Source organism: Thermobia domestica, chromosome 3 (assembly GCF_964235325.1).
Source record: "Thermobia domestica chromosome 3, izTheDome1.hap1.1, whole genome shotgun sequence".
Lineage (NCBI taxonomy): Eukaryota > Metazoa > Arthropoda > Insecta > Zygentoma > Lepismatidae > Thermobia > Thermobia domestica.
This window is the reverse complement of record NC_137456.1, coordinates 26008617-26034550: the sequence shown is the minus strand read 5'-3', so window position 1 is coordinate 26034550 and position 25934 is coordinate 26008617. Positions and strand designations below refer to the sequence as shown.

General features: G+C 38.2%; 1 protein-coding gene across 1 annotated transcript in view; it reads right to left on the bottom strand.

Moving 5' to 3' along the window:
- unc-13-4A (BAI1 associated protein 3) overlaps positions 1 to 25934 on the bottom strand; it is a 766749-nt gene that overhangs the window by 135939 nt on the left and 604876 nt on the right. Inside the window, exon 7 of the mRNA XM_081750562.1 lies at positions 13372 to 13416. Coding sequence (XP_081606688.1) covers positions 13372 to 13416 — 45 coding nt within the window. The remainder of the gene's footprint in view (positions 1 to 13371; positions 13417 to 25934) is intronic.

The following is a 25934-nucleotide window of genomic DNA, read 5'->3' as shown; positions in this document are numbered from 1 at the left end:
TATTATAGTTCATTTCCAAGCCTACCGTGAAAATTTTAGGGGGGGCAGCAAAAATTTAGGGGGGACCGGCCCCCCTAGGCACCCCTGGATACGGGCCTGTGTACTACTTCAAGTTTGAGCATTGAACTCCCATAGATTGGATCTCTACAGTAGTTTCACACTGTGAAACAAAACTTGAAACAAGTAGTTTTTATCTTTGGCATCAACAGATCTGTTACAAGAATAGTTCTGTCTCCAACACAAGGTGTCATTATTAATATTTTTTATCTTCAATAGCCCTGTTACAAAAATAGTCCCTTTATCCAAGACAAGCTATTAGTCTACTATCTTCAACAGTCCTGTCATAAAGGTAGTTCTCATCTAAAACACAAGATGTCAATATTTACTTCACTTTGATAGCCCTAAAAAAAGTCTTATCAAATGCTTGTAGGGACATGGGTTTAGAAGTAAATGCAGGGAGAACTAAACACATGGAAGTTCGTCGGGATCGTAATACTACTGCAAATTACGGATGCGTTAAAATATCAAGTAACATTTTAAATAAAGTGGATACTTTCAAATATCTAGGATTAATATTAACACACCGAAACCATATTCACGAAGAAATTAAATGTCGACTATAAGCAGGGAGTTCGTGTTATTATTCTCCCACACCCTTTTGTCCGCGCTCTCCTGATACCCTTATTTCCATTACAAGATTCAATTGCTACTTTAGCTTCAATAACTTAGTTATAAAAATACGATAGTAATTTTTGAAGAATAAGTACAACTTTGGTAGCTCTTTCGACTGATTTTCTAACGAATTAACGAATTATTGCTAGAAGTATAAATAAAAATAGCAAATCTCTCTTTCCTGCGTAAATAGCATAGAATGTTCGCGGGGCTCGCCAGAGAGATTTGATAGTTATATCGTACTTTTGGGCAATAAGTCGCGTGTGTGGATCCTTGGTGGTCACTCTAGTAGAAGGAGTTCTTCAGTGAACGTCAATCTTGTGTGTAGAGCGGTATAATAGGGGAATATCCGACTTCAATCTGCTAGATCGTAGGGGCGCGTCTAGCAGACATCTGTGCCCAAAACTACAACACTTTGTGATGGCTCACGAGCTACGGTATCCAGCGTGATGTGTGCATATGAACAGGAAGGACGAATAACACCCAAGAGAAGTAACTGCAGGGGAAAACGGAAGATGTCTGAAAGGGAGATCAGGAAACTGCCTAATACTAATTGTTGCACGAAAACGGAAAACCACAGATATGAATACACAAATAACAGAACCTGCGAACACGAAAACATTCCGTCGATACCTGCCAAAGGCCAACATCCATGGTAGGGTTGCAATTCCGAAGTTTTCCATTAGTAGCACATATGCCGCAAATCGGGTTCAGTGGTGCTAGAAGCATAAAACCTGGACATTGGATGACCTAAAACGTGTCATATTCTCGGATGAGTCCAGCTACACTGTTTTCCAAACAGGGAGAGTGTTCGTCTGGAGAAGCCCCTCTGATTCATACAATACAGACTGCTTGGTATTCACAATCAAACATGGAGGCAGATTCGTGATGGTGTGGGGTGCAATATCGTAGCAGACTTTAGTCCCCCTAATTGTTTTAGAAGGTCGTGTTATTGCCAAGGACTATAGAATCATTCTGGAGAACCATTTACACCCTCTGGTTCGAACACTCTTTCCAGACAGTAGTGCAGTGTTCCAGGATTATAACTGCTCCATTCACGTTGCTAAACTTGTCACAGAGTGATTCGATGAGCATGACAGTGCAGTTGAACATTTGCCATGGCCCGCTCAATCACAAGATTTTAACATTATTGAGGTAGTATGGGGTTTGTTAGAGGATAGAGTGAGGAAACGTTTCCCTCCACCATGTGCACGTGCTGAATTCGTCACTGCGCTTCAAAAAGGAATGGCTGAAGTTCCCTCTGCAAACAGTGCAGGATTTCTATCAATCCTTCCCACGTCGTGTTGCTGCTGTACTGGTTGGCGCTCCAAAATCTTTCTACCAAGTGTTTCAGTTTCAATGCCCACACAAATACACTACTCCTCAAAACTTAAGCAATCCGATAAGTGACGTGTGGAGCCCATTAAACACAGGTAAGAGGCATGCACACACAAAGAGACATACAGGCAAGGCCAGGGTCCGCTATAGCGCGTTTGTAGCACCGTCGCAACCGCAGTGAACAGATTTTGCTACGAAGCTTACACAAGAGTCCAGTTATGTCCGAGGCTGCAAGCAGTGAGTTGGTGGTATCAAGCGTATCAAGCGTATACACCTTGCAATGGCTGACAGACGACATCTGAGTCAAGTTGACTCCAGACGAATAATTGGGCGATTGGAACTAGGCCGATCCCAAGTGGACGTGGCGCAGGAGTTTGATATGAACAAAATGTTGCATCAAGGCTGTGGAGTCGCTTCCAAAATGGACATACAGTCAGTAGATGTTATAGAAGTGGTCATCTGAGGAAGATGTCTGCCGATGACCGGTTTCTCACAATTGCTGCCATACATGACCGTCAGGTGTCATGCTCCCAACTGACAAATTATTTGTTTTAGGCGACGGGACAACGTGTTAGTCGTAAAACTGTTCGACGGCGGCACAATATAGCAAAACAGTATGCCAGGCGGCCTTTCTGTGTGTGCCATTGAAACGGAGGCACAAACTTACGTGTTACACATGGTGCTAGGAACATGTTACACGGGGGGAACACCAGTGGCCGCGCGTTATGTTCTCCGATAATTTTGGATTCAGCCTGTCTTGTAATTCTGGTCGGATATTACTTTGGAGAGAACCAGGAACACGCTATCACCCGAACTGCATTGCTGAATGACTGTGCTTTGGAGGTGGTTTCATCATGGTACGGGGTGGGATTGTGCTGGGTAGGAAAACGGACCTCCATATTGTGGAACATGGGGCTTTGGCGGCATAACGCTATCGGCATGAAATTCTCCGTACATATGTACGCCATTTCTGCGGAGCATTTGGTCCGGACTTCCTGTTTTTTGGATGATACTGCCCACTCACACCGTGCACATCTGATGTCCGAGTTTCTGGATAGCGAAGACATTACGTGCATTGCATGGCCTGTACATTCACCGGACTTGTATCACATCTAGCATGTCTGGGATACTTTTGGGTGTCGAATAGCGCAGTGGAATCCACCACCACGTACTATTCCTAAACTGCGAAGAGCTCTCCTCGAGGAGTGGAGCCATTTGACGCAAAACTTGATCAACACCGATTTGCAGCATGGAGGGAAGATGTCGAGCCTATGTATTTATTCGTGGTGATCACACGCTATATTGACTGCATATGTCCTCGCACAGCCCGGTTTTAATGTTAAGGTATCGTGGTTCTGAACTTTCTGACCACCCTGTACATCCGAACTGTATTACTGTCCTTCATTTGTGTTGCATTGTAAATCTGTGCCGTATTTCTGTTGATTATACTTGGTGCAGTGAATTTGTCGTTTTATTTTCTGTTACTTCCTTCGAGTTTCTTAAGTTTTGTGGAGCAGTGTATATAAGAGAGGGAAAGATAAAATAATCTGTAAGTTACGTCACTTTACTTAAAAGTTAAATACAAAATAAACACCTGTTTCATGTATTAATTAATATTTGTTGTTGGTCACAAAATAGCTCTAAATGAATTTTCTGATCGGGGAATACATAACTTAAATCATATTCTTTTCTTATAATATACTCGTGTATCTGCCTCTAAAGTGCCTTTATTTTATGGATAATACCGAAATATTTGATCCATGTGATTATTTTCCTATCTTAGCGGGTAATTCTCAACATTATATCTCTAAATCGCATTGTTGGGTCCTGAAGATCGAGAATATCTGATTTTGTTAGTGTTTACGTCTCCAATCTGTATATCAAAATAGGTGGAATATGATCAGTATGTTTTCTAAGCTGTAGACACTATGCTGTCAATATGAAACTTTTCTCGAATGTATTTGAACCTAATTTAATACGCCTATTAATTTCTCATCTGCGGATATCTTCTGTTCCAGCTAGACGCAGATATTTACTTCTTCTGATTTCGTATTTTCAATGTCAATCCTTTATTTTCTTGAGAAGTTGTTGGATAGCACTTTTGTCTGTATTATATTTATTTATTTATCTTCAATTCGACCTCCTTGTTCTTCAAAGTAAGCTTTTCCTTTAATGTAATTTCTCATAGCTTTGTAACGTTGTTTGCAAAGAAAACACGCCAGGAAAACGAAAATGGGTCAGATTGTTTCTATTTTATTTTTGTTTCCTCGTCCTTCTTCTTGAACACATATTCAGTTACGTTTGCAAAATGTTTGTGAGAAATACAAGGATATGTCATAAGTCTTGCAATATTCTTGTAGACATCATACCTGTATTTATTGCAATACTATGAGAGTACATTAACATTCAAAGTAAAGCTCCTCGTGTTGGACTGTCTGCAACCACCTTTCTACCAGTTCCTCGATTCCATGTCGGTATCGCGTCTTGTGCTTAGAGGCAAAAAAAAAAAAAAAAAAAAAAAGCCAATCACTTCTGTTTTCACCTCCTGTCAGTTGGTGAAAAATAGTGACTTCAAAGAAGTGCGCCATAGACCGAAAAAGGTAGTACAGTAATTCGAAGGAGTAAAGCCAAGATTTTATGCCAGGTATGGCATCAGTTCCTACATTTTGTCACAGTTTTCGAACTGAGTGTGTTTACCATATCTTTTAGCTGCAGCAGGCGCATTCAGTTCATCAATTCAGATTTTTTTGACGTAGTGCAACATACCCGCGCTCCAACTGTCCGGAATAAAGGTCGATATTGATGATATGACTGTTAGGAACAAACACGAAATGAATTATCCTCTCGTAGTTTCTCAATACACAGCATGATTTTATTCTCGAAACGGCTCTGTTTAACGACCAATTCCTGAAGTAGGGTTTCATTTTGCACATTTGGATTTCTGCAAAACATCCACTTTTCGTCGTATGTGAGAATTCGCTTCAGGAAATGCAGATCACATTGATTTTGCAGCTGTTGTCGGCAAACATCCACCCTCCTCTGGGTGTGAGTTGGGGTCAAGTAATGTGGCGTAATGCAGTAGCTTCTGATGGTTTTCTTGAGTTCATGAAGGTGTCGCACTACAATGGGCTGCTGGTGAATGGATTTTCTTCAATGTCGTGTCATATGACCTCACAATACATGTGTTACATGGGGAGAACGGACCTTAGCTTATCTTCGATGATTTTACAACCTGCGCGAAATTTCTGGATCCAACGAATTGCTGTACTGTGGTTTACTGCTTCTTCTTTCGTATGCCAAATATTTTGGCCTGCTTCCCGAATTCGAAATCATACAGTGATAGTTCACATATCAAACGTTGGTGAGCACTTATTGTCCCTATCACTAAAAACTAACTGACCGGATGGTGGTTTTGTGTCAAATTGTTCGCTTGCCACACTACCTCTTAGGCCAGTTTTACCTTGTATTTACAGTCGATCACGGCGTATACACGTGCCTTCTGTTTGGGTTGTGTAAATATTGCAAGATTTATGACTCACCGTGTACCCACTGTCTGTCAATCTCTTTTACATATGGATTTGTACTGGTTTCTTTATAAAAAATATTGATAAAGGAGCTGTTCCAAAAGTGTCCAATTTTACCGTTTGCGCCGTGCGCATAAAATTTGGTGTGGGAAGAGGTAGTGGCCTAAAACAAATACATATAAACAATGGTGACCGTAGCTCAGCAGGAACATGGTCAAAAATGGGTCAACAATACAATGGAAATACCCATAAACGGCGCATGGTTTTGACATTTTGTTTATATCACCCAATAGAAGGACGCACTCCGTCGAGGTTTTATGGAAGTGAGACTACACATTGAGCTCTATAAGCACTATGAATTTCATCACACTCAAGCCTGCGGAACAGGGAAACAGATCGGGTCAAAGTCAGAGGACGTACCATATCGATGCTCAGACTGCCTTGATAGGAAGTAAACTTCTCGGAAGAGAATGTTGTAAGCGTGTGTTGTATTTTTCCGCTGGATGGCATTGCTATAGATGAAATAAGTGGAATTGAATGTAGTCTAATAGCAATGACTGAGCGAGGGTTTGACGTCGAGATGTCTCCAATGAAAGGAAAAAGGAGGCAATTAACTACAAGAGAAGCAACGAGAGCAGACGTGACCAAAATGAAATACATCGTTAAGGTGATGAATGGATGACTGAAGAATGTCTACAAAGTTTTCATCCAGGTCTTGGACATCAAAGCCTTCGACCACATGATGGCGGACCTTCGAATGCACTTTTCAATGCATAATTTGAAAGAGATGAATCAGAAACAGATGATCTAATGATTCTTGCCAAAATGAAATCCAAGCGCTCTGATATCAATATGGTACAAACACTTGTTGAAGAACTTGGTTTAATTTGGAAAGATGTGAGCATGTTTAATACTCCCGATGCCAAATACACTGTATGTGGACTTTCCTGCACTTTCCACTGAACACCTTATGAGTATTTCAATGGGATCATACGTTGTGAAAAATGCACCACTTGATTGGACATAGCATATTTCATCAGATGAGAGTTTTGTTAGAAGAATCGCAAAAACAAATGCCCGGATAGACTGGCAATCAGGCTTCACACCGTTTCAAACATCTTACCTTGTTCGCGCACACATCCACTTAAGATACAGTAATCGTTGAAAGTACTGCACTTTCGTTTTATACGATCTTGTTCGGCAAGGGGACGATTACATTACATGATATTTTTGTCAATGTGCAAGTGGAACACGGACAGTTGGATGTTTTGTGTCCATGTTATGTTCATTAGTTGGTATTTAGGAATGGGCAAAGAAATTGCACAACGTCCGAAGACGCCTGCATTCTTGGATGATTTATTTTATTCACAAAAAGACGAATATACGCTCTTCGGCAATGACGATGAACCATTCCTGTCAGAGGATGATGAAATTGACAATTGAACCTTTTTTGCATACTTATGTATAACACATTGCGTTATACATAATAATCACCTCACTGCCTGAGTGATACTGGGAGTAAGTTCCATTGTAAGTTCGGACATTGTAGTTCGGTTCATGTAACACATCAATCATTTTGTACCTTTCAATACCACGTGTTATGCTAGTGCAAAGATAAGTTTTTTCTGCGAACATTCCTGTTGTTTGTAGATATGGTGCACAATGTGCAAAATCCTAACTACTATTCAATTCTACTTATTTCATGTATAGCAATGCCACAGAGTTATGGCATTCTCTTCTGAGAAGTTTGCTTCGTATCAAGCCAGTCTGAGCATCGATATGGTACGTCCTCTGACTTTCACCCGATTTGTTTCCTTGTTCCGCAGACTCGAGTGCGATGAAATTTATAGTGCTTGTAGAGCTCAATGTGTAGTCTCACTTCCATAAAACATCGACGGAGCGCGTCCCTCTTTTGGGCGATATAAACAAAATGTCAAAAACATGCGCGGCTTATGAGTATTTCCATTGTATTGTTGACCTTTTTTGGCCATGTTCCCGCTGAGTTACGACCACCATTGTTTATATGTGCATGTGTTAGGCCACTACCTCTTCCCACACCAAATTTTATGCGCACGACCCAAACGGGAAAATTGGACACTTTTGGAACAGTTCCTTTGGTAAGAACTTTTTAATACACTACTTGACTTAAGAGCATTAGTATCCACAGAAGCCCTTACCGAATCCAACACTTGTTCAACGAACGCAGCATTTAAGAGTAACGCATACTAATTTGACCTTTCTGTCTGTTTTTCAATACTCGAATGTGATCTTGTACTTATTATCCATTTTAATCCATTTCCTTCAGATGCAAAATTGGATTGAGTACCCTACATGTAAACTACATTTTGCAGAATGTCAATTTGAAATCACTAATCCAGATATTGCAAAGTAAAGAAACCCTAAAATTATTGATTTTTTAAGAAAAAGAAAATCAAGCTTTGTATCTAAAATTGTGTAAGTATTAAAAATTAATCTATTAGAGAATTCTGGAACCAATTTTAAATATTTAACACAGAAGAATTATAGAGCCACATTATGTGTATATACTAGTTTTCACTTTTCGATACACGCTTCAAAAATTTCAAAATAAATCTTAGTTTTGAGTCTTAGGAGTCTTAGTTTCACCGGCAATTTCACAAGAATCAATTTATATAACATTTGCTGAAGAATATAGGGATACTCACCTATAAGCATCTAATCTAATATAAATAATATAAAAATTTTATTTGTGTGTTTGTCTGTCTGTGTGCGGCCTGGGGACTAGACGAGTGAACCGAGAGTTACCAAAATTTTGTCACGGGTACCTTGGTTTAGGCACCAGATTAAAACGAAGCGTTTTTTTTTTAAATTTCGAACCAAGGGGTCTCAGGGGGCAGTTTACCGGGACCGATCTGGGGACGACAAGTTGATCGAGAGTTAACAAATTTTGGTCACATATACCTTGATCCAGGCCCCACACCATCGCGAAGCGTTTTTGTCAAAATTCGAACAATGGGCGTTTACCGGGACATGTAAAAGTAGTAGAAAATGACCGATATTAGTGTTGAATTCATAGTTTTCGCGGTCGCTGAGATCAATAGTGAAACTCTGATCGCGTTAACTTCCAAATTCACCCTATTCGGCTGCGGGCCGGGAGTCACGAGGGGATACCGAGACACGTAAAAGTAATCCAAAATGACCGATATTAGTGTCAAATCCCTAGTTTTCGCGGTCGCTGAAATGAATGGTGATACTCCCATAGGCGTTGACTTCCAAATTCAGCCCCCATGCAAAGAATAGGTATATTCAACTAGTATATAAATATTCGTAGATAAATATACAGGGTGTTTCAAAACAACACCGCCAATGTTTGGGAGGTGATTCTGACACCAAGATAAGACAAAAAGTATAGACCATCCTGAGTCCACAAATGCTTCCTTTCGGAGTTATAGACTGCCGAAAACATGAAAAAATGAAGTTTAAAGATCCATAACTCCAAAATTATAGGACTTGCCGCGGTCGGGTCAAGACTTCACTTAGGAACTAATATGTGCACTATACAAAAATACATTTTCAGAATCCTAAGGTACTCACGCAACAAATGTTATGGAGATAGTTTGGCCACGGACATATAATTTGAAGTACTAACAAACTACCTCTATAAAAACCGTTGCGGAAGTACCGCAGGATTCTGAAACATGGATATTTGGATAGGGCACATACTAGTTCTTAAGTGAAGTCTTGACCCGACTATGTTAGCTTCTATGGACTTGGAGCTATGGACTTTGAAAATTCTTTTTTTCATGTTTTCAGCAGCTTTTAACTCCGAAAGGAAGCATTTGCGCACCCAAGTTGGTCTATACTTTTCGTCTTACCTTGGTGTCAGGAATTACCTTCCGAACGTTGTCGGTATTGTTTTGAAACACCCTGCATAATTGGTCAGTATATCACTTGTACCATTGTGGTTGTTGAATTTATTGATATGAGTTCATACTACTTCTTGCTTTCAGGTAGATCCCTAATTATCCTCACGATGCTTTCTCGATGCTTGAGCTCTTCCGTGGCTAAGAGGTTAGTGTACGCGCCTTTGGCGGGGGAGAGCCGGGTTCGATTCCCGGCGGAAGCTCATGTGGTTCGGATTCCACGTTAATCAGTAGGTCCCATCTCATATAGCCTCGCTGCTGAAAGGACGTTAAACTTAAAATCAACTAAGCTTTCTGAGTTATATCTACATCGTTATACATTGTTTAACTGTTATGTTTAATGAAATCAAAAGGTCTTATTTGAAATTATGCTGTGAATTAGAGGATAGTAGCTGAGGTCATACTGGAATCGAAGCGATGCTTCGTTGAAAATAGGGAGAAGGGGGAAGTAAAAAAATACAGAAACGACAAAAATAAAATTTTGATAAAAAGATAGGTAGGGTTGTCGTAAAAGAAGTAGAGAAAGATTCAGGTTTTCAAGATTTGTTTGTACCTTGGCTACCCTTTATTGTCTTCCGTAGCCGTTGACCTCACTAAAATTGACAGTCAGGTGTTAATAACGGGTGGTCAACACATGGTGCCGAGAGCGACCTCCGTCTGAATCTCTAAACGATAATCTGCTTCTGACTCCCTAAATTAATTTGTAATAGTCTCTCTTGGAACCAAACAATTAGCAGTGGCACGTGTGTACCACATGAAGGAGTTCTAGAATGTTATGCAACCAATCTTACATCCGTGTAGTTAGGTTGCATATTACAAGGGGTAAATTCATCTCATAAACCACTATGAGAATACATGGAAGGGGACACATCTTCGGATTAACTGCATGGATCTCTTCCATCAACGGACTCGACTACTGACCTTTGACTCTACATCCTTATGAAAATTGATGGTGATCCATCAAGAAGTTCTCAAGAGAAGATTTTTTTTTGTCTCCAGAATGTACACATGGACAAACAGGATAAATATAAATCAAGTACAACATTCTAGTTTATAGTTGTATTTGCTTCGACTATTCCGGGCTTAATTTATAAGTAAAAAGACGTCAAGAACAAATGAAAAAGAAACTAGATCTACCTGTTTGATAACCATAAGAAATGATATAAAATACGGGACGGGACTGTATACCTACTTTTGGGCCACCCTATACACTGGGTCCAGCGAAAAAAGTTCCGGGATTTGAAGAGAGCGTTGTGTGAGTTGTGGTGGAGATACGCCTGTCGAGGGGATATCAATTGATAGCGGTATACATGCTATTTGCAGTCGTCACAATGCCGTAGCACGGTATCTTTCGTTTGTTCTGGAGGAGTATACTCATAATGGTGGCTCTGTGGTTACTACTCGGCGGGCATTTCGGATTTGGTTCGAACATGGCCGACATTATTCTGTTCCGTATATTACATATATATATATAACTATTCAAGTTTTGGTATCAAACTTTAGTGCACTAGGTTTTTCTGCACTGAGAAAAAATCGCCTGGACGACCTGTTTAAGTGCTGAACGCTTTAGAGATTGCTGGATGAACGCTCTTACATGCGCCTAATTTTCCGGTGTTGTTACGGTTCGAGGTCGGTCAGGCGATTTTTTTCTGAGTACAAAACCTATTGCTCTAAAGTTTGATACCAAAACTTGAACAGTTTTTCTATCCGGAACAGAATCATCTCTGTAAAGTCCGAACCGAGTATGAAATGCCTGCTGACTAGCAATCACAGAACCACCTTTACGAATATACTTCTCCACAACAAACTTACGGTGCTCACCAGAGCCAAACCATGCGATTACTGAAAATGAAACGTATACCGCTATCGATCGATACCGCCTCCGCCGCCGTATCTCCACCACAACTCACACAGCGTCCTCTCTTCAAATACGGGATGTCTTTTTGCCGGACCCTGTATACAAAGTAGTATTAATTAGTAAACCAGACTCCTTTAAAACGGAACTTTTATAAACTATTATTTTTCCTTCAATAATCATATATAACGCTCAGTTTTGGATTAATTAAATCTCGTGGTGGTTGCACAAAATACGAATTAGGCCAATAAGAAACATCTTTGTTTGTTTATTTATACATAAAATTTCGCTAACGCTGCGCTTTTGGTGCGAGCAGTCCAGGATTCGATTCCCGGCGGGGACACTCGGGACAGCCATCCTGAGTGAGATTTTATCTGGATTTTCCTTATTCATACCAGACAAATTTTAGAAAGGTAACTACCATAATAGCCCCAGATCGCTTCCTTTCTTCCCCATTCTTTTCTTATTCTCTAATTCCCTGGGCGCCCAGGGAAGTCATTCCTCATATGTGTGACAAGCTATCATGGCCGGAGAAGCCATAGATGCTGAAAGTCCAGAAAGCTAATTCCTAATCCTAATCCTAATACATAGAATTTACACAACGTGTCACTTTAGACACGAAAGAGTTGAAGGGACAAATATGATTAGAAAAGCGTTTATACACTTTTCCGTGAAAGGAACAAAAATATCCAATATTTTTGTTGTCATGTCACTAGATTGTTGTAGAATTTGGTTCGCGTAGAAAGGAAAACAAACAAACAAACAAACAAAAATTAGGGAAAATAAAGTTTATAACAAAATATCGATTTAATATACATATTGTAATGTATCAAATTTAAAACCCCTGAAATTATTGTAAATATTTAATTTTTTGTAAAAATCTATGTAAACAATTTAAGGCTGGCTTGAGTACAAAATACTAACTGTCTGAATTGAATGACGGTTTATTGAAATAAGCTCGAAACATACTTTATTCTGTCGGACATACACGTGAAACTTCCAGACAAGCAAAATGAAGGGCATGCAGATTGAATTCCTAGTTTTATATAAAAAGATCACCTACATTAACTCAAGACATATTTCAAGTCTATACTTCATCTCTTGACTTGCCATTCGCCTACAAGTTACATAAGTTACGTAAGTCAAGAACAGGCGGAACCCTTCGAGGTGTACCACAAGAATCACAATGTAAGTGGCTTTTCATATTACCATATCTCATAATTTTAGATTCCTTGCTTCGTATCTTAAGCACAGCCTTTATACACGTTATAAGAGCAAGTAATAGAGTTAAAATCTCTTTATCACTTAATTATCAATTTCCTATTCTTTTAAATTCGTGTTTGTATCAATCTCTCGCAATATTCTGTGAAAAATCAACCTAAGATTTAGATAGACTAAGAACCTACAGTCAAGGGTTCGATTCTCAGTTTACACTCCAGTATTTAATATTCTTTACAGAATGACAATATGTTCAGTGTCATAACTTTGAACTCTACCCCATAAACTATGATAGACATCAGTGACGCACTTATGGATGTCCACAGGGTCCGCTTCCGCCAAACTTTTTAATTATATACTTCTAATTATTTCCACCAAGAACACTATTATGGGTGCGACCTAGATCCTTGCAATCTTTCAAATTTGGACTTCCTAAAATTTCTGGTTGCGCGCCTGTTAAACATCCGTTCATTGTCCATGATGCATTCACACCCTTAAATTTTTCTGACAAGTTGCCTAAGAAACCTTTACTCTTATTATACTTACACAATGTTTCTACTCGTAATCTTGAGAACCGTTCTTGTGGGTATAAGTAACATTAAAATATGCTATTTTTGTACAAATTTTGCAAGTTCTTATAAAATCTTGAGTGATGACTTGTTGTCTCGATTCCCTTAAAATAACAAGGATGCAATTTTGTGTCATAACTATTTATTGTGGACGAATTGTCGTAAGAAACATGTTAAGTGGTTCCAAAATAGAAATACATATGGAATTAACTCCATAATTTGTCACGAACCTTAATTCTTCTATTAGTGTATTGTTTTTCTCTTTTTTTTTAAAAAAGAAAATGATTACTTACCATATATCTAAATGAAGAATATCAGTTGTCACGTCATCGATATCACTGCAAAGAAGAAGAAAAACAAATATCTAAGTTTAAAAACAGTCATCCAAATGTAAATAAACTTGTGATTTACATTAGTAATTTTAAATTCAATTAAAATTTATTGTTCTGGACATAACGACGATGCAAAACATAATGGAATCTCAAATTTGTAAGAGTACTAGTAATCATATACAGAAAAGTTTCTATTTACAGCATGTTACCAGTGACACAACTAAGGGAGGGCAAAGTGGGCTTGTGCCCCGAGCGTCGGATTCGGGGGGGGGGGGTTGGCGGCACAAAACTGGTCAAATATTTATTTTCACTACAAGGCGACGAAAGAAGTTTTAGTAAACTAAATGTCATAAAAGTTACCTCAGAAATTTAAGAAGACAACAACAACACTTCAATCTTGGGATCATATCCTCAGAGCAAAAGTTAGCATCAAAACCATCTTTTGAGGACATTGTAAAGCTTTTGCAGCCAAAAGAGCCCGCAAAATTAAATTTTGGATCCAGCTTTTTGTGTTTTCATTTAACTTACAGTACATTGATTTAAGAAATTTGCAAAATGTCCGAGTATAATACTCGAGACAACACCTTGATTGATTGTTACAATTAAATATTGTATTCTAATGCAACAGACTGTTGACTCATTCTACACATATGCACATCCCTGTATAATTAAAAAAAAAAAAAAAAAACAATTGTGATTTGCAGTTATTATGATAAGACTATAAGAATATGTCAAACACGCTACTCTCAGATTATTTGACAATCAAATACTAATTAGTTTGGTGTTATATTTTGTACTAAAAATTAAATTATATACTGCAATTCTGAAATCAAGCTTTACCACTTGAAGAGAAAAATGTAATAGGAGAATTACTGTGAGATGCCAATATCAGGTGTAGTCGGGGAGCGTTTTGGTTTGGTTGGTTAGGAGGGAGGCGCTAAGCCGAATTTTTGCCCCGGGCGAAAACTAGCCTAGTTGCGTAGCCGCATGTTACATTTATATTTAGAATATCGTTGTATAGCAGAACTTATAATATCTGACGTGTGCATTGACTACTAAAGTAAGGTCAACTTGGTGTCTCAAACTTCAACTGCTTTGGGACGATATGAGATGTGTGATAGGCGCATTATAGTAGTATGTGGGTCACTGTCGGGAGAAATCAGATAACAGGGCAGGGCCGTAACTTTTGGGGGGCAGGAGGGGCAACTGCCCTCCTAGGGAAGCTCTCCGCCGTTCCAGGGGGCCATTTAAGACATTTTCTTACTCCATAAACGATACGAACATGAAATTATACATGAAGCATCAAACAGCTTCACTACATTACATAAACAAAACAGCACATAAAAGGTAAATAAAACAAAAATGTGTCGTGGGTCCATTCCAGTAAAAATATCTACTATTGGGGGCCCTAGAGATAATATTTATTCGTATGGCTTTGAGATTTGTAAATATTGTCCCCTTAATTAATTTGTCCCCTTAATTAATTATGGAAAAGGCCCAGGGGCGTAACTGACGGCCCTGCAGACCTTGCCATGCGCAAAGGCCCACAGGCGCCGGGGGCCCCATAAAGAGAAAGAGAAAGATGGAAAAGAGGGCTCAAGAATTAGAAAAATAACTTTTTCTAGGGGCACAAATACGCATATTAACGCTTGCCCCCAGAAAGGCGCTGTTACAAGGGATACAATGTGCTACTTAACGGAAGGAGCACGGAGGCTCAGTGGTAGAACGCTTACGTTTGGTGCGTGAGGCCCCTGGTTCGATCCTCAGCGAAGTAAGTTTGTGGTGGACAACATCATCGTGTCTGAGGGATTTCTCGGGATACCCTCGTTTCCTCCCACATTCTCATTCCACCAATTATTCCATCATCATTCACTTGCCTTAGTCATCCGTCTCCTTTAGCCTTTAGGCCATAATCGCGAGACGTCAAACTGAAAAAATTTATTAATAAACTTTTGCTACTTAATGGTCCACATTTTTCTTACGCAGAACATAATAATAAAAACTTTTCCAGCGAGATTAAAAAAGTATTAGTTTCGTAAGATTGGCAACAAAAATGGTAAGGAAGACGATGATTATCCTAAAGGGTATAATCGTGGGATATAATCCTTAGCCTAAAGGATATAATCGTGGGATATTAAACCAAAAGATTTCATTTCTATCAATTAGTATAGTACTGTATATACTAAACAACTCTAAAGAAACACCGATAATTTAGGTTGATTTCTCTATTTGTTGTGAATAGAATTGCTTTAAAATTCTGACAAAATTACGGTAATGGATATATGGTAATTAAAAATAGGGCAGAAGAGGTTTTTTTTAAAAATCATTAAAGAATGTCCGTCTCCACACCTGCTCTCGACGGTTCATTTCCTCCCAATTACGTTAATAGATTTCATGACATGCAACCCAGCATAATTTTAATGTAACTTCTGATGAGTGTAACAGAAGACAGCACTTTCTGTAAATCTTAATAAGATATGACAAACTCACTCGAATGGATAAAAAGTCTATGCACTGGGTATTTAGGAGGGGGAGAAGGGGGCAAAATATATAGAGAGGCTTATGAATGGAGAATGTCCACTGTTGAGATGAATCCTGAGAATTTGGAAGCTAAACTTTAATTTAAAATAGCTATGTTTCCTTATAGTTTGCTAGACGGAAGGAGGAACTAACACTACACGAATGAATACTTGAAAGAAGCAATTAGAAGATAGAGTCTTTATCTACGTCCCAATCAGGTAATTGAATCTTTCCGTCAAGAGTGAGAAACTTGAAAAGCGAACAACGTGTGAATTCTACAGCTCTAACATCCAGCTTCATCCTTTATTCATCCCAGTCTTTCCTGTTTGTTACTCTTCCCTCAGATATTCTTTCAATCCACGCACAGTGGAATAATATTGTGCTTCCTACAGGGTGAGCTGAAAGTCTCATACCTCCTTCGTATGTGAAATATACATAGGTGCTCACCTTGTATGTGTCTCATTGCAGAAGGTGATGTTACTGTTGTACATTTCATTGCAAGTATATTATTATTATTATTATTATTATTATTATTATTATTATTATTATTATTATTATTATTATTATTATTATTATTATTATTATTATTATTATTATTATTATTAAATATTCTACCTATTGGTAGATCCTCGGACTGATTACTTTTTTTTAATTTTAGATTTGGGCCTCGAAATGTTCCTTCCCCGTTTTCGATCTTTAGCTTCCTCTTTTAACTCCCAATATTTTCTTCTATTTCTCAAATCATCGATCAGTTGTGTTCTTCTTCTTCCTATTTCTCGCTTTCCTTCCATCTTTCCTTCTATAACGGTAAGAAGAAGACAATTTCTTCGCAAGGTGTGTCCAATCCAATTGGTCTTTCTTCGAAGGATGCTGGTTAGTTCTCTTCTCTTCTATCCATTTTAAAACATCTTCGTTTGTTACTCTTTCTGTCCATTTTATCTTCTTCATATTTCTCCAATACAAAATTTCGAAACCCTCTAAATATTTCTTCTCTAACTTCCGTAGTGTCCAAGTCTCTGAACCATACAGTCCAATACTCTATATATAGCACTTGCCCAACTTCTTCCTTAGTTCCATATTATGCCCCCTAGTTAAAATTGATCTTTTTTTGTTGAATGCTTCTTTAGCTATGGCAATTCTTGACATGATCTCTTTGGTGCAGTAAGCGTCTCTCGTCAAAATACTTCCCAGATACTTGAAATGATCGACCTCTTCAAGTTCTCTTTGTTCTACTCTGATCCGTAAGAGCGTGTTTCCACGGGATATTCTCATGACTTTCGACTTTTCGATGTTAATTCCATTTCATACAGTTTTCCAGTGTCAGCTATTTTGTCAATCGTCTCCTGTAGCCCTCCTTCGCTTTTAGCTATTATAACCTATCATCTGCATACCTGATCTTGTTAATGATCTGCACTGTAATCTTGAAATCTCCAATTCCCATTAATGCTTCCTGCAACATTCAATCTAAATGTTGAATAATTGGGGCTTCATACTACATCCTTGTCTGACTTCTCTTTCAATTTCCACACTATTGATTTCTCCTTCATTCAAGCACAACCTCACTTGTTGTCCTATGTACAGGTTCTGAATGAGTCGTCGATCTCTCCAGTTGACTCCGATTTCTTTAAGTATTTTCTGAAGTTTCGTCCAATTGAAACGGTCGAAAGCGTTTCGTCAGTCGATGAAACACAAACACAACTCTTCCTTTACGTCAAGAATTCTCTCTGATATAATTCTCATCAACCCAATAGCATCTCTGGTACCCTTTCCTTTCCAAAATTCAAATTGGTTTTCTTCTAACCTCTCATCCATCTTACTTTCCAGCCGCCTGTTCAATATGCGTACAATAACCTTTCCAGTGTGGGAAATCAGGCTAATGGTTCAGTGATCGCTGCACTTCTTTGATTGCTTTTTCTTGTGTAATTCAATCATTGTCACATGAAGGAAATCTTTTGGTCATTCTACACTCAGGTAGATCTTGTTAATAAGTGACGTCAGTACTTTCATTGCTTTGTCTCTTGATCCCTTGAGCAAATCTACTGGTATGTCGTCGTCTCCAGTGGCCTTTCTCCTTCTCATATCTTTGATTGCTTGTACTACTTCAATATATTAGGTCCTTTTTCATCATCATCCACCTCTTCCTCTGCTTCGATCGCAATATCTGTGAGGCGGTTCTTTTGATCATACAGATCTTTTATGTATCTCTCCCACATTCTAAGGATTCTTTGATGGTCAGTGATTACATTATCTTGTTGATCTTCGATGCCAAATGTTCGTATACTATTTTTTTTAGCTTTCCCTCCTAATTCTTGTGCTTTCTGGAACATCAGATCATATCTGGCGCACCGTTGAAGTTCCATTATTGCTTCACATATCTGCTCCATGCACTTTTCTTTGGTTTTGTCCGTTCTCTTCTCAGTTCATTATTCAGCCTGCTGTATTCCTTGACGCCTGTGTTTTTCGCTCCTCTGCGTTCCTCCATCTTCTTAAGCATTGCTTTATCTATCCATAGTTTTCTCGGGTGCTCTTTCCATCCTGCTAATGTTATTGTGGAGTGTGTCAAGTAGAATCTGTTTAACTTTTCCCTAACTATTTTCTATATTTTCGACCATATCGCCCACTGCAAAGAATTTTTCTTCAATCTCTTCTTTTACATTATCATCGACATTTCTTAGTCGCTCTAAGTTCAATTTTCGATTTCTCCTCCCATTTTCTTGATCGATTTTAACCAGATTTAGACTTCCGCCACCAGTAGATTGTGATCCGAATCAATGTCCGCTCCTGGCATGTCTTCACGTCTAGTACACTATTCCTGAAACGTTGCTTCATAGCAATGTTATCGATTTGGTAGCGTTTCTTATCTCCTGGACCTTAACACGTATATAGCTTGGTTTTCCTTTTCTTAAACCACGTGTTAATCACCACCAGATTGATAAGATATCGATCCTACAGAAATCAGATGTTGTCTACAGAAATCGATAAGCACTTGAATTCGTTCGTTTCTTCTACCTAGTCCAAATAGTCCCACTACCCTATTTGCAGCTCCTTCTCCTACTACGTTGTTGAAGTCTCCCATTACTATGGCGTTGATCTTACCACTTCCTTGCTGATGCAGTATGTCACTATCTCACCATACATTACTTCTACTTCATTGTCATCATGGTTGGTTGTTGGCATATACACTTGTAATATCACAATATCCACTAGTTTTGCAAGTAGTTTTACAAACATAAAGCGGTCACTGCAGTATTCCACTTTGGTTACACTTCTTGCTACTTCTTCTTCATTGCTATCGTGACACCATTCTCGGCCTTATCGCCACCCGAATAGTATATTCTGTAATTTCCCGATACTATCTAATCTTTTTCTGACCATCTCACTTCAATCAATCCCACTATGTCCAGTTTACATTTGTCCATTTCCACCTTTAAATTTTCAAGTTTACCCGCACGTCGTAGGGTTCAACGTTTCAGGTTACCACGCTGAAATGAAAGTTATTATCATTTTCTCTTCTGATGATTCTTTCTGGAGTAGTCCCCAGGCGGAGATCCGAACGGGAGACTATTTTACCTCCGGAATGTTTTACCTAAGTAAGAACCATCATATTTATTTATTCCCCTCCTTCTTCGTCCCTCCTGGGAAACAGATAATGTGATGGGATTCCCATTTTCTTTTCACATTTCCATGTCGTTGACTACCTTGTGGTTCATCCGCCTTTTAGGACAGTTTCCCCTCCTAAGAACAAGAAGGTGCCCTGACTTCCACCCGCTCAACCGCCCTCCGAGAAGGCCGTTGGCACTTGGTAGAAGCTGACTCCTTATCCCGGGAGTCAGTCGGTCCCCACCTACGTTAGCAGCCTAAGACGTTGTCCGCTTTCTCCCGTGAGGATATGAAGGTTGGAATTTTCCACTTTCTCCTTTAAAACACCCTATAAGAAAAAGCCAAATGATTTCCAATCTGTGATTTTCCTCGCTCTTTTCGTCATTTGAGATCTGTATGTTTAATGTTAATACTTTGATACAAGGTTCTCAAAGTATGGATCGCAGCTCACAAGTAAAATGTATATAAATAAAAATGAAAGTGACTATGTTTGAGATTTTATAACACTTGAACCACCAGACTGATCTCGATCAAAGTTTCAACATAAATGAGGTTCGGATCTGGGATGGTTTTTATCATTTTAGTTTGACAGTGCAATTATTACGGAGGGGGAGGGGATATATAATACGACCAATATTAGTGTCAAATCCATAGTTTTCGGGGTCGCTGAGATAAACAGTGACACTTCCGATGTCGTTTAAATCCAAATTCAGCCCCGCAACTTGCGTGAGAGGGAAAAGGAGATAAATAAAATGATCGAAAATGACCGATTATTAGTGCCGAATCCATAGTTTTCGGGGTCGATGAGACGAGAATTGTGACTTCTGATGCCGTTTAAATTCATTCCTATATCTAAAACGAAACACAGACTATTTTCCCGTACGAAGAATGGGTATTCTGCTAGTATAAGCTAATTTTTAACGTACGGTATTGTAGCGTAGATAAGATTTTTTAAAGATAAAGGACATTTGCTTTTCTTAGGGGGGGGGGGGTAGAGGAAGAATTCTGTGGGGACCATTGATGTTTAAAATGCTATCAGAAAAAATAAATGAAAAATAACTTCAGGGTAACAGATATACAGGTTGTTGTTCAGTTTATCCATCGTCCTGGCATTATTGGATTATCCGTACTAACATTCCCACTACTGAGAAGAGAGATCATGGGGGAGGGGAGATATCATGTAGGGGGGATTGCCCCCAGGCTTCCGTGTTGAGTTAGGAAGTTTATGTTTTCGGACGCAGTTGACCCTCCCATGGTTGCGCCCTTGAGACACGATATATAGTAATCTATTCAATATGATCGTATGTCCCGTATTCTTTTTAAAAAACTACTTATTATGTAAGATACAATTCATTTATTAAATAAAAGACACTTTTCGATTTGGATGATGATAGAAAAAATGAAATGAAATCTTGAAGTTTTACGTCCCACGGTTATGCCGGTTAGGCTAAAGTAGACGGTGATGATGAGAGATGAGTGAAATGAAGAAAGTGGGAGGAAACGGGAGAACCCCGAGAAAACCCACGAGCACGGTGTTTGTCCACCACAAAGTCCACACGGCGTGAGCTGGGATCGAACCAGGTGCCTCAAGCACTGGAGGTGAACGCTCTACCACTGAGTCTGATGATGATAGAAATTTAATAACCAATTTATTTTATGAAATGTAATTAGTACGATGGAAAGCTATTGGCTATGTACGAGAGCAATTCAGAAAGTAATGCTTCCAAGCCTTCTACTTGGCCAATAGTATTGGAAACATTCTGAACTGTTTATCATTAATGCACTGATGTTAAAGTTATAGAATGTCACTTGTTTCAACTTCCTGTCTCTTCCCGTTTCAGAATATAGGAGCAATCCATGGCATCCATGGGGACGTCTGATTGAAACAGTGTGGTCTGTCATTGAATTTCTGACTGCTGAAGGTTGTGCACCTAGGAACATTCATCGTTGATGACGAGTCGTGGATACACCATTACGACCCGGAAACAAAGAGTTAGTCGATGAAGCACCGCCACGGTCCTCTCCTCCGACAAATAATTCAAAGTTGTCCCATCTGCTGGCAAAGTGTTGTTGACATGATATTTTGCCTCATCCTCCCTATACTCCGGATCTTGCGCCCGAGAATTTTGGCTCTTCCTCAACCTTAACAATTTCCCTAAGGGCCAACGCTACAATTGTGACATGGAGGGGGAAGCAGCAGTTCGGCAATGGTGTCGCCAGCAGCCTCCAGCAGCGACGGCATGAACAACCTTGTTTCGCGTCGGCGCAAGTGTATTGCCTGTAATGGGAACTATGTTAAGAAATGATGCCACTATTTGTAACTGACACTGCAAGCTTTGCACTGATAACGTTATCGGTGCTATCTGTCAAACACAAATAAAGGCATCACCTTGGAGACATTAAGATGGGTTGCCACGTTAAACTTGTAGATGTCATAAAAAAAAAAAAAAAAAAGATCTTGAAACCCTACCATATTTCACCATGTACACACAGTCTTGAAAGGGTCATAAAACATTTTTTTCCATCTTGCAAGGAGTTGAACAATGTGCAACTTTCTGGGACGTCTTGCTTGCTACCTGCTATCGCCCTCCCGTTGACATAAAAGAAAAAACTGTTTCGCCGCTTCCGAAGCAACGGATACTTTTGGACAGGGAGGGGGACTGCGCCAAAATACACATTTTTAATGAGAAGGTTCACTGTTTGTCCACTAGAGTGCAGTGCTGCATGGGTGGTGATATCTTTCTTGCTTACAAGAAGTTGTAAAATCTAAACAGTAGATAGAAAGATCGGGTAGTAAGGTCTTTTTTTTTTTTGTGACAGCTACAAGATTCGTGTAAAATGGAAACGTACCATTACTTTCTAAATCACCCTCGCAAAAGATTTCCCACTTTTCAATCTTTCGATACGATGAAAAAGATAGAAAGGTTAAAACAACAACAGTTCTATTTCTCCAGAATGGTCGGTGCGACGGGAGAAAAGAGGTATTCGGGCAAGGACAAAAGGCAAAACCTTGTTCCAATATCACTTTTCAGTGAACGTGCCAAAGTAGCTCATTTGATACCTTTTTGTTTCTTTTTTTTACTTTTTCCTTTATTTGGTTTCTGTTAACAAGAACAAAGGAGTCCAGAGTGCTGCTGCTGGAAAGGGTAAATTGAAAAGAAAGAGACCTTAAAAATACGGGAAAACAGGAAATTAACGTCAAGGGACAAGGAACAAAATTCCCTTTTTTTATTCTTACTTTCTCCCTTCCAACCCAAACTGTCTATATCCTACTACGACGCTCTCTTTTGTCTTTATATAAGCCACGTGGGAATGTTCCACTTTTTTTCTTATCTTTTACTGCTGTTTCTCAATTCATATGCGAACGAGACCCTTAGCAGGTTAAAAAAAAAAAAAAAAAAAGAAGAAGCACTACAGGTTCCATGTCACATCCTTCAAGGCACCCACACACGAGATGATCGACTTCGTATATACGTATCAATTTATTTTTTCTTTTTTTTTTTTTAAAAAAAATTCTTGACATTCATGAGGTTCAAGTCTGTCTCAGGGTTGTAAAAAAAAAGAAGAAGAAGCAAATTATGTTTTCTTTACTCTTTGTTCCGTGTACTCTTTTGACATTCTCTGAGAGTTTTTACAAGTATTACAGAACAGACAACGTATTTGCCCCGCTTCAAGTTTCTATCAAAGTAAAAAAAGAATATTGACATCCTAGCTTTTTTTAAAAGAAAACGTTTGTCTTCTTTTTAAAAACGTTTTTCTTTTGATGTTAGGAAAATAAACAAGAACAAGCCTCGTATAAAATAATTCTTGTTACCATTTTAATAAAAGGAAGTACTAAAAAAAGAAAAGAGCTTCTCTGCAATATAGTAACATTTTTATAACAGAATGTGAGGCAAAAAGAAACATTTTGCAAGTAAGATTTATTATTATTATTATTATTATTATTATTATTATTATTATTATTATTATTATTAATATTAATAATAATAATAATAATAATAATAATAATAATAATAATAATAATAATAATAATAATAATGCTCCACCTTCTTAAAACTGTTCGTTATGTTTAGCATACGAGGTGTGTTCAAAAAGTATTGATCCTTTGGTTGGCAAAATTACATTTATTGATTTGGAAATCCGAAACACTAACCCCATTCAAAGTTATCTCCTTGGTAATGCACACACTTCTCCGAGCGCTCCCGCCATTGTTAAAAAACACTTCTGGAACAGTTTTTGGAATAGTGAGCAATTGTGCCGTTGCATTTCGTGTGACGTCTTCTCTCGACTCAAATTGGGCCCCTTTTCATTTTCATTTTAGGAAATAACCAAAAGTCACACGGAGCCATGCCAGGTGAGTAGAGAGTCTAACGACACACTGTATTGTTCTGGGTGGCCTCAATCAAATTTCGCGTACTTTCTTCTCATGCCCAAATTCTCGTTCAAAATTGAATATACTGATCCGATTGAATGGTTTTCGCTTGGGTATCGCAAAGTTTTGGACAAAATTTGATGTAATATCGCTGCTCAAGTTTTTCTGTCATTTTATATATATATATATATATATATATATATATATATATATATATATATATATATATATATATATATATATATATATATATATATAAAACTGAAACCCGACGACCGCTCACTACACGTTGTCACTCGTTGGCCAACTGCCAACGGCTGACACTTTCTGCGGGCGGGGAAAAAGTCACGACTGCACATAAGTATCCACTCTATATCTTCGAGTGTACCCGTAAAAATGTAATAAAGAACTAATGGCCATGTTTTTTTAAATTTTCAGTTAGAACTGTACAATCTACGCGAAATTTGCAATCGATCAGTGAAAACGTCATCCTTCTAGAGCCTGTAGTTTCCGAGATATCACTGTCGAAAGGATTGGCCACAAACATATAAACGTCCACAAACATATAGTTTGAAAGAACTCCAAAGATGGCAGCACAATTCATCTTTGGAGAAGGTTTATTAAAATAGAAAGGCTTTGAGCAATAATTTAAAAAGAAATAAATTTTATGAAATAGATCTATTTAAATAATTCTTTTTTCAAAAATACACACACTATAAAATATTTGCCTTTGTTAGACGTGAAATCACAAATAACCGTAAATCAATGGGTTGAAATCAAAAATTACAGGTTGGAGCTGAGGCGTTTTTATTACTATTGTAGCATTTTAATAAATAGACTAGCTGAATCTGCGCTCTCTACACAGCGCATCATTCGCATTTCTGTCTTTAAATATGTGCAAATAATAAAAAGATGAAGGACAATTAATATTACAGAATTTTAATGTAAAAGTATGTTTATTTGCAATTGAAATAAATTTTGTAAAATTGTAAACCGAAAGAATAGTAATTCAGATTTTAGTTTAATGAAAAAAAACATAATTTGAATATGCTCAATGAAAAAAAAATAGACCCGTTATGACAGTTACCACCTTCTCACAATTGTATATTTCTAAATTAAGTAGTATTTTATTTTTGTTTTACCTTCATAAGTTTTTTTCTGCCTCTGGTTTCATATTTTCTTTCGTGAGACGGGAGAGAGCCTCAGTAACCATCCATCAAAGATCTTAGCTATCATAGTGTCTCTCTCGGATGGCGATTGAACCCTAGCCATTTTAACGAACCACACACACACACACACACACACAAAGACAAAATTTCAAAAGTAACAGAAAAAAGGGAGAAACAAGTTTTGAAAAGTCACTGTCGTTTCATAGGCTGAAACGAGGACTTCCAAATTATGCAAAGTCAATACTCAAATTGAAATAGTGCATTTTGTATGTAGTGGTTGTAACAGAATAATAAGATCAAAGATAGAATTTGTTCCTCGGACGCCAAATTCATATAAAAATCCATTACTCGCTATCCTTTACTGTTTTTTGTTCTATGGCAATAAAATTTGAAACCAAAAATCGTTTATTCCAACCACTTCTGGTTTGAATAGGGAGCTAACTAACGCAATAGGACTTATTCTTGGAACACTGAATCGATTGCCAAAGCAGTTTGTTGAAACTATTACCATGTCTGTTCTATGGTCATAAATTTTGAGACCGGATATTCTTAATTTGAACCACTTCCAGTCTGAATAGAAGTTTAACGGAAAAGATGGAACCTATCTTTGGGACGCTGATTCGATTGCAAAGAGCCGCTTCTTGATTTCTTTTACAGTCTGTGCTCTACAGAAAGCAGTATTGAAATCAGAACTAACGTAATACTAAAATTGAAGTACTTACAGATTCAGTAGAGTATTATGGATAGTCATGATATGTTATCTTGAGACGCTGAATAGTTTGCAAAGAAATTGTTTCTCGCTACCTGTTCAATTTTCGTTCTATGACAATAAACATTGAAACTGGTACTGAAACAGTAACAAA